General features: G+C 39.6%; 1 protein-coding gene across 1 annotated transcript; it reads right to left on the bottom strand.

Moving 5' to 3' along the window:
* Nucleotides 1-13: 13 nt before the first annotated feature.
* On the bottom strand, nt 14-7990 carry LOC118399443 (polyribonucleotide nucleotidyltransferase 1, mitochondrial-like). Its single transcript, XM_035795539.2, has 28 exons — nt 7733-7990; nt 7333-7393; nt 7175-7249; nt 6860-6965; nt 5805-5854; nt 5627-5690; nt 5490-5537; nt 5290-5403; nt 4951-5137; nt 4806-4857; nt 4659-4716; nt 4423-4519; nt 4206-4308; nt 3986-4056; nt 3844-3880; nt 3655-3721; nt 3471-3560; nt 3275-3328; nt 3060-3169; nt 2888-2959; nt 2737-2800; nt 2564-2647; nt 2397-2480; nt 2167-2273; nt 948-1003; nt 720-798; nt 508-555; nt 14-414 (listed from the first exon to the last, which is right to left on the bottom strand). The coding sequence occupies exons 1-28, from the start codon at nt 7876-7878 to the stop codon at nt 259-261; spliced, it is 2340 nt and encodes a 779-aa protein (XP_035651432.1). The 5' UTR covers nt 7879-7990; the 3' UTR covers nt 14-258.
* Nucleotides 7991-9795: the final 1805 nt, after the last annotated feature.

The following is a 9795-nucleotide window of genomic DNA, read 5'->3' as shown; positions in this document are numbered from 1 at the left end:
AGCCGTAAAACAATTACATGGTTAATTTACATATTTATTACACATTGTATAAAATAGATAAACAGAAACTGGCAGGCTATAAACTCAAAATAGTATGGCCATTGCTGAAATCAGCAGAGAATGAGAGTACAGTAAGTGGTGCTTGGAGGATGTTGGTGAGTATCGAGAAACGGTAGTTCAGTGAAGTCAGGGTGAATGGAGTGTCCTGAAGATGCATGGTCATGGACAGTTGTTCGCAGTCTAGGAGGACACGCGGAGTCAAGAGGAGGTGCTGGTTGCTTGGCCATTCCCTGTGCCCATGGAGATGCTCTGTTTCTCACTCAGTGTCTTAACAACTGTTGCTGCTGGAGATTGTAACACCTTCCTCGAAAGCCTCATTCTACCATCTGTTGGGTCTCGCCCAAAGTATTTAACCTGTTGGCAAAGTTCCATCAGATAAATAATGTTAGTTAAGAAATCAAGCAGATTAACTAAAGATCAAAATAATGATCCTACTGCAACACATACCTGAATCTGCTGTCCAACCTCTAATCCAAGAGCACTTGGGTGTTTTATCTGTACAAATTCAGAGTTTACAATTATTTCACTCTGAAACATAAATGACAAACAGAAAACAAGCCAACACATGCAGCCCTTTCCAAAATGGTAACATCTGTAAAACATAATCTCTGTCGAGGGTCCTGTGACCCCTGCATGATATTCTGGGGCAAGACTCTTACCCGTTTGTGGTCCAGCTGAGAGTTATGGAGCAGAACAGCACTCATGTTGGGATATAGCTTCACCATGACACCAATGTCCCTGTGGGGGAAGGGAGACAGAATTGAAGCAAGTCATGAAGCTACCCATTTAGCAATCCAATGTTTAATCAGTCCTATGTTTAAAAACCACCGACAGTAGCTGCATCACAGATTAAACAGCATCCTCCAATAACACATAACATTGTGTACCTTATTTCCATGATGGTGGCAGTGTAAACAGCACCAAACTCCAGCAGCTGCTCTTGCTGCAATGCAAAAAATGTATCCTCAGATTCATTGATGTGGGTAAACATTGCTTTTTTGGATGATATAGAGTCTAGCCCTTGATCATGACTCTCAGTTCCATTACATTACACATAAGAGTCATTGGAGAGTTTTGTTAAGATCCCAGACACTCGCTCTGCACATTAACATTCATCGCTTGCGGTACGGTTTTGGAAGCATAACTACCCGATCTTTCATAGGAGCGAAAAATAATTTTCAAAACACAGAAGGTTAAATTGATACACATCTTGATACGGTTAGAGTTGGTGTTCCCACATCTATGTTATAGAGTATGTTTATGGAAAGACTGAGGGCAAGAACACCTGTGTGTAAGCGCAACTCGGGAAGCGTAGCGGAAGTGTAGTTTCGTCAGATGGAGGCTCCCCTAGCTGTATGGATCTATACAAAACATTTACAGTAAGTGTTTTTTATTTTAAGGATTCTTCCTCGCTATGAAAGATAAGAGCCTTATGTTTGGAAAGCCATATCGCAAGCGATTATTAGAAAGGTTTCTAAACATTAAAACACAGCGTCGGGATTGTAGTTCACATGAGGCAGTCGTGAGTGAAGCTAATGGCTGATAACTGTAGGGAGAAGGCAGAATGTCACCTCGAGTTTAAGAGCTAATATAGAGCCCTTTTCTGTTTCCCATCAAACGTCGTGTTCGAGTAATGTGCGCATCCCAACATCAAAAAGCTCTGTAGCAGGATAGCCAATGCTGATGTCGGGACCTTGACAAACTTAACAGTAAATGAGTGATGACCATGAAAACATGCAAGACTGATGGCTATAGCTATGTTCAACATATACAGTATATTATTCTTCTGGCCTTATCTAGCTCTATTTGTGATATTTCACCTTGCCTCGCTGGCTTGCTAGATAATCAATCCTCTGATGACATCTGCAATGTTGTAGATGATAACCAACAGATCACCTGTTTATTAACTTGCACAAGCTGCATTAACTTGCACGTGATCGTATCCACTGCTAGGTAAACAAAGAGGGTTTTAAAGACGAACAGCGCACCAACTTTATGACGCGGCCGGGAAATGGGTCTATAGTATAAACATTTAGTGAATCAAAATGCATTAAGGAATGGTAAAAAATTAGGCAATACAGTGGAATCAGACTAGGCTGGACTCACATCATCCTTGCAGATTTCTGTGATGAATTCCTGGGCTTCGTTCATTGCACCTGGAGTAGGTGCAAACACAGAGAAGGTCTCCTCGTCCACCTGGCTTATCGTCACACCTATCCAATGACACAGAACAACCTGTAATTTTTCCATACACTATGCACCTATGAAGAAAGCTCATGTGTTAGGGTTGACACAAATGGAGTTAGAATGTTGTTTTTTAAATTTTAAAATGTTACCCGTTTGAGCTTGTAGTCTGCGGAGGTTATATCCCCCTGGTCCGACAAAGCGTGCTCGTCTGGAGACAGGGACTCTGACATTTTCTGCAACAGACAGGAAACATTCCTTCAAAGGGAAATACATAAATGATGGGAATCAAATAAGGGCTAGACACCAAGAGTCTTACCGACAACTGGGCCATTCTCCTTTCTTTTATCCCTTGGCTTGGCAATGGTCTTGTTCATGATGCCCAAAATCTCCCTCTTGGCAACTAAAGATGAGAATGAAATGAGGATTGGTGACTACGATATTTTATAGTGACATAAACAATATATTTCTGGAGCATGTCTTTCATTTCACCTGTGGCTTGCTGAATAGCCTCCATTACAAGTTTCAGAGGTAAGCCTGGAATCTTCACATCAGCCTAGAAGAAGGAGGCATACATTATAGCAAAAATAAATAGTCAAAATACGACAGAATAGAAAAACCACTGGACGTTCATCTACAGTACCTGTAAGGCATTGATACCCTTGTTTGTTCCTGCCAGTTTGAAGTCCATGTCTCCTAGGTAATCCTCTATTCCCTGTTGTGACAGAAAACACAAATAAAACAGTTCTACGGGGATCCCATTATTACAGTACGAATGTAGATTTGGTGAGAAAAATACTAGTAATATTGGGTACCAGAATATCAGTCAATATTCGGTAATCCTGGATTTCTGATGGCTTCTCTGGGTTTGCCTTGGATATGAGTCCAATAGCGACACCTGCCACAGCTGATGAAATAGGAACACCTGAAACACAAAAGTGCTACGTTTCACTGCAGAAGAACAGAAGGATCATCAACAACAACAAATTACGTTTTTTATTTTCCACTTCAAAAACATGAAGTACTGTACCAGCATCCATCAAAGCCAGACTGCCTCCACATGCTGATGCCATAGACGAGGACCCTGAGAGAATGAGAGTGCGTGAGAGAAAGAAAGAGCGGGGGCTAATCATACAGTCAATGAAATTAAGATCTTGCAACTAAGCTTATAACAAGTAATGGTCTAAAAATGTAGAAGCAAAATGAAAGTCATCCATAGATCTCACCATTAGACTCCAGAACCTCAGAGGTAACTCTAATTGTGAAGGGGAAGTCTTTGGGAATGACAGGTCTCAAAGACTTCTCAGCCAGTGCCCCTGTTACCATAGAAGCAGAATATGATCTAAATAGTCACATCAATTTAATAACCATGCCACCCACACGTCATCTAATCTATACCAGCATACTAACCATGACCAAGCTCTCTTCTGTTCATTCCACTCATCTTTCCAATTTCATTGGTTGCATAAGGTGGAAACTGAAAAATAAATAAATATATATATATATATATATTCAGCCCATTCAGATGTTTTTTTTGTGCAATACAAAACTAATAAGCAAATCCTCGAATCCTACATATTTGCAAAATGTGATACTCACCTCATAGTGAAGCATGAAATTCTTGTCTTTGACTCCACTGTTAAAAGAAAACAACTAGTTTCATTTAACCTACATAATGCAATTTAACACTTGCTTGAAATTTGCTTTCAAGAGGACCGTAATTAATCATGTACAAGTTTACCTTAACGCCGTAGTAATGATGTCTGTTTTAATACTAGACTCCAATGAGTCAAATGTTACAGAGCACAGAACCTAGAGAGAAAAGGCTTTATTAAGTAGGCTAAAGATAGACTGACAAGCCACCCAAAATAAATCAGACTCAGCCAATACTTTCCAATGTCCCCAAAATAAATAGGATGTATACTCTGAGCCTACACCTTTATAAAACGCCAGATCCCTACCTGTGTCTGTCCCCTCTGGAAAAGTGCAGACCCATGAAGGGGCTTAAAGATGTCCGCCTCACAGGAAATATTTCTCAATGAAGTCAAGTCTCTTCCATCACACCTGTAAAACAAGGAAACTATTTTATTGTTCCAAACCACAGTATTCATCAATTGCATATGTTGGTCATTTATTCATGAATATTTGCTAAATACTACTGAGACATGTTCTTTTTACCTCCTGTACTCATTCAAAACCAGATTGCGGAAAACCTCTTTTGATACCATGTTGAAGGACTCCATCACCTCGTAAGGTTCTGCTTGAGGATATTTCTCTACAGAATAGACATATGTAGGCGGTTAGACAGTAAACAGTAGGCGGTAAAACAGTAACCACTCACAATACCTTGAAAGTTGCAAAAAGCATAACATCTGTAGCATAGCATTTATTTGGTATATAGCAATGATATGTACCTTTTATTTGTTCCTCTGTTTCAAGCCTTACTTTATTAATGGCATCATCTCTGGAAATCTGAAAGGACACAGTAAGTTACTGATCATACTGAATGAAAAAGTACCACCAAAACATAATAGCAAAAACACCCAGACATAAATACTTACTTTGTCATGAGTGAAGTCTGTGAAAACAGCATAGACCTTTTCAGAGGCAAACCTGAAAGCAAAACCGTGTGCTGTCATGTTACCATCAATAAATAAAAACATGACAGATATGAGAAATATTAAAAACAGAAATTTGATGCCTTACTGTCGCGCAAGCTCAATCATTTCCAGGGGAGCAGAAAATATTTTGGGAGGAGTGCGCTTGGACACCTTTGCTTCCCTGGCCATCTGCTGAATTGCCAGTATGATCTGCTGTGTGTGCTTCACACCAACCTTGACTGCATGACAGAAGTCCTGCTGCAACACATTCTCAGCAGAAGCCTCTATCATCACTAAGACACAAACAATACGTGTTTTTTTTGTTTTCTTTTTTTTACAGAGACTGAATATGACATAACACACAACATATATCATGGAATGTTACATTAAGGTAGAAGAGAATCCTGTAGGAAAAATGGATGTGCGATATAGATGGACTACTAACCCACTTGGCTGAGCGGTGCTCCTGCCACTATCAGGTTGATAGTGCTGGAAGCCATTTCCTTTCGTGTTGGGTTCACCAGAAACTCTCCATTCACCAGGCCAATGCGCACTGCACCTAAACATCCACGAAACACAAACAATATGGTTAAAGCCACACGCTGTGCAACAAAAAAAAAGGACAGGTTTGTAAGAGATACTAACCAATGGGCCCATTCCAAGGAATGTCAGAGAGGGATAACGCAGCAGAGGCTGTAGGGATGAGAAATAGTTTATTTAATCACTGGATGTCAAACAAAGGTCATGTGACTGCTTCTACAAGGAAATCAATCTCTCCTCACCTCCATTAATGGCCAGTACATCTGGATCATTAATACCATCAACTGCCAACAGATTACACAGGACCTGAAAATATACATAGCAGTATTACAATCAAGGGCATAGCTTGTAATAATAGTGTAAACATATCGGTAATGAGTCCATAAATAATTACAACATTAGCTACAAATTATGACTCACCTGAGTGTCATAGAAATAACCAGCTGGAAAAAGCGGTCTGATTGCCCTGTCTGAGGTGAGACAACAAAAAAGAATACAGTTAAAAGTCTGCTAATGGTATTTGTACCAATTCATGACTAGAGTAATTGTTGGGTTGTTCCACGAAATGAGTGCCTTTGATATTTTAATATAGATCACAAGGATCATTTAATAAATCAGATAATTCATATGAATAAAGACTTGCTAAAGTGCTCAAATTCAACATTTTGATATTTACTGCCCTTCACCCTCTGAATTCCAGGTAGATTTTAACCCACTTAACCCAAAAGTTATGAACATCATTGTAAAGCCCTAGATATCTTGTTGTAATTTCTGTAGATTATTTATTTCATGTGATTAGCAATTAATTTTAAGGTCAATTCTGTTATATGAATTGAACTGTAATTTAATATGGTGAAACTATTTCTTTAAAAAAATATTATTTTCAAAAGAAACATCTAACAGTGAAATCATAGTGTAAAAGCAGGTGGTTCTACTCTTTTTGGCAATTTGCTGGTGTTTTGTGGTGGAAAACAGAGTGGGTCAAGCATAACACATCAACCCTGTTACCAATAGACAGTCAAGCTATACATGCTTTTATAATTTCCTTCTGTTTGTGAACCTTGCATTCAATTGCCCCTCCCTGTTGCACACATTTACAATGACATTTTAGTAATTGAGCAGACGCTCTTTTCCAGAGCGACTTACAGTTAGTGCATTCTTAAGATAGCTAGGTGGGACAACCACACATCACAGGCATATGAAGTACATTTTTCTCAATAAAGTAGCTATCAGTAGGGTCAGAGCTAGAGTGCTGGTTCAGGTCGAGGTGAGGAGGATTATTTAAGAAACTGTTTGAAGAGGTAGGGTTTCAAATGTTTTCAGAAATGTCCTAGCTCCAGGGGGAAGCTGGTTCCACCATTGGGGCGCCAGGACAGAGAAGAACATGGACTGAGCTGAGCGGGAGCTGCCCTCCAGTAGGGGTGGTAAGGCAAAAGGTGGAATTTATAGGATAGAAGTTAGAATAATCTTCTCACCTATCAGCCTACTAGTCAGAATCTCATTTTCAGTGGTGCCCAACTCCCGCCGCAGGTGGTTAGTGGGGATTCTACCAGCAGCAGCTGCTTTTTGCCTGTAGTCCACCTGTCAATCAAAAAAACACAGCTCTAGCCAAGGGACCTGCATTACTCCAAGGGACCTGAAAACACTATGTAATAGCCCAATACACTAAAGAGATCATTACACATTAATGAAACATCCTGCATGGAAGAAAAGCAGTTTTTCAATATGTTTGAAGGGCATTAAAATAAATTAATATGACCCCACTTAAAAAAACTGGAGCATTAACTTACCACTAGAGGCATAAATTGGGAGGGGGACGGTTTTGTTTTACTGACAGCTGTCACCATCACTGTTGTATCCCCAAGCTGGATAAAGAGGTGGAATGCATCTGAGGATCTGGTTTGAACATCTTGTGCATATTCAAGTTGCAAACTGAAATATAGCTTACCTGCACAACAGCCGACCCATCTGCAAATCTGGCAAGTTTCCCTGTTGAGATCTCAAGTTTTCTTTAATAGCAGGGAAATCAGAAAGCATCTGAGGTTAGAGTGAATTGATGTGAGTGAATCACCCACTCATCATCACAGCAATACACATTTAGGAAGACTCAAGAACGATATATTCTAAATAATATTCCTTCTTATAAATATATCTGACTCAGACCATGACCATATGAAATCAACAAATACACCCCTGCATTGAATAACGATCTTGAAACCTTGACCCACAGGCTTGACTGGTTGTTACTGTGTAACGTTATGTTATTAGAAAGCTATGAAGCTAGCCAACTAGCTAGCCAACTAGCTAGCCAACTAGCTAGCCAACTACCAAGTCAGACGACAACTTACTTCCCTCCGAAGTCCACTCCCACTTTTCGTATCATTCCATGACTGTTCCAGACGCTTTGGTGGCACAACCGCACATTTAGTCGAGCCAGCGAGAGCCCAAGTCTCAGTAAATGTCTCATATTTAAGTAAAAGCTAACATTACACATTTTTGTGAATTGCACAGGTATCTTTTACACAATTTTGATGCGCATGTGGGCTGCCATTACAGTTCATCACATGCACGGAAGTACGTCAGAAATACATTTGTCTTGTGATAGGACCAAAGATAAATCGACAAAACAAGGCGTTTCAATATACGAGACCACTTCAGAAGTTCACTCCTCATTTATAGTCCAAATTACATACAGTATATACACTACTGTTCAAACGTTTGAGGTCACTTAGAAATGTCCTTGTTTTTGAAAGAAGATCACTTTTTTTGTCCATTAAAATAGCAAAGAATTGATAAGAAATACAGTGTTAATGTTTTAAATGACTTGAAGCTGGAAACAGCAGATTTTTTTCATGGAATATCTACATAGGCGTACAAAGGCCCATTATCAGCAACCGTCATTCCTGTGTTCCAGTGGCATGTTGTGCTAGCTAATCCAAGTTATCACAGCTGAAAACTGTTGTTTTAATCAAAGAAGCAATAAAACTGGCCTTCATTTGACTAGTTAGGTATCAAGAGCATCAGCATTTGTGGGTTCAATTACAGGCCCAAAATGGCCAGAAACAATTAACTTTCTTCTGAAACTCGTCGGTCTATTTTAGTTCTGAGAAATGAATGCTATTCCATGCGAGAAATTGCCAAGAAACTGGAGATCTCGAACAACGCTGTGTACTACTCCCTTCACAGAACAGCGCAAACTGGCTCTAACTAGAATAGAAAGAGGAGTGGGAGGCCCCTGTGCACAACTGAGCAAGAGGATAAATACATTAGAGTGTCTAGTTTGAGAAACAGACACCTCACAAGTCCTCAACTGGCAGCTTCATTAAATAGTACCAGCAAAACACCAGTCTCAACGTCAACAGTGAAGAGGCGACTCCGGGATGCTAGCCCTATAGGCAGATTTCCTTTGTCCAGTGTCTGTGTTCTTTTGCCCATCTTTTCTTTTTATTGGTCAATCTGAGATATGGCTTTTTCTTTGCAACTCTGCCTAGAAGGCCAGCATCCCGGAGTGATCCCTGATAATGGGCCTCTGTACACCGATGTAGATATTCCATTAAAAAGCTGCCGTTTCCAGCTACAATAGTCATTTACAACATTAACAATGTTTACACTGTATTTCTGATTAATTTTATGTTTTTCTAATGGACAGAAAATGCGCTTTTCTTTCAAAAACAAGGACATTTCTAAGTGACCCCAAACTGTTGAACGGTAGTGTATGTCAAGCTGCAAAATTACTAAATGCTAAACGTGTTTTTTTCTCAAGAAACTAGGAGAAAAGGGTGATGTTTGAACTTAGTTGTGTTTACTTATATATTGTGATTTTTGTTTGTATCCCACACAATCACGATAACCATTAAGTAAATGGAGCTTGTACCTATTTCATGGGGATTTTTGAGTGGTACAGTGCCGTTTAAAGATGTGAACACAAGAGGGCGCTTTCTCCTCACAATAAACATGATGCCTACATGGACCATGCCCCAATTATATCTCCTTCCACCCAAAGTTTGCACTGCACTCCCCTTTGCCGATTTGAAAGAAAATGACTGGTATAAGAAATATTGTGGAAACCTCCACCAGCCCATGCCCCCGCCAATTCAATGCTTTTAGATTTGTTGGAAGTAATGAACGAGCGCAGACTTCAAATCAAATCAAATTGTATTTGTCACATGCGCTGAATACATCAGGTGTTGGCATTACAGTGAAATGCTTACTTACAAGCCCTTAACCAACAATGTTTTAAGAAGTTTTAAGTAAAAATTGTAAAAAATAGTAACAAATAATTTAACAGCAGCAGTAAAATAACAATAGTGAGGCTATATACAGGGGGTACCGGTACAGAGACAATGTGGGGGGGGCACCGGTTACTCAAAGTAATATGTACATGTAAGTACAGTTAAAGTGACTATGCATA

This window comes from Oncorhynchus keta, chromosome 2, assembly GCF_023373465.1.
Source record: "Oncorhynchus keta strain PuntledgeMale-10-30-2019 chromosome 2, Oket_V2, whole genome shotgun sequence".
Classification (NCBI taxonomy): domain Eukaryota; kingdom Metazoa; phylum Chordata; class Actinopteri; order Salmoniformes; family Salmonidae; genus Oncorhynchus; species Oncorhynchus keta.
This window is presented reverse-complemented; position numbering and strand designations above follow the sequence as displayed.

Coding starts and splice junctions, on each gene's coding strand:
- LOC118399443 (XM_035795539.2), bottom strand. CDS start 7,878: ATGTGTAATGTTAGCTTTTACTTAAATATGAGACATTTACTGAGACTT. Junction 6,966..7,174: donor CCCAATTTATGCCTCTAGTG/GTAAGTTAATGC, acceptor TTTGATTGACAG/GTGGACTACAGGCAAAAAGC. Junction 2,274..2,396: donor CAGACTACAAGCTCAAACGG/GTAACATTTTAA, acceptor GTCATTGGATAG/GTGTGACGATAAGCCAGGTG.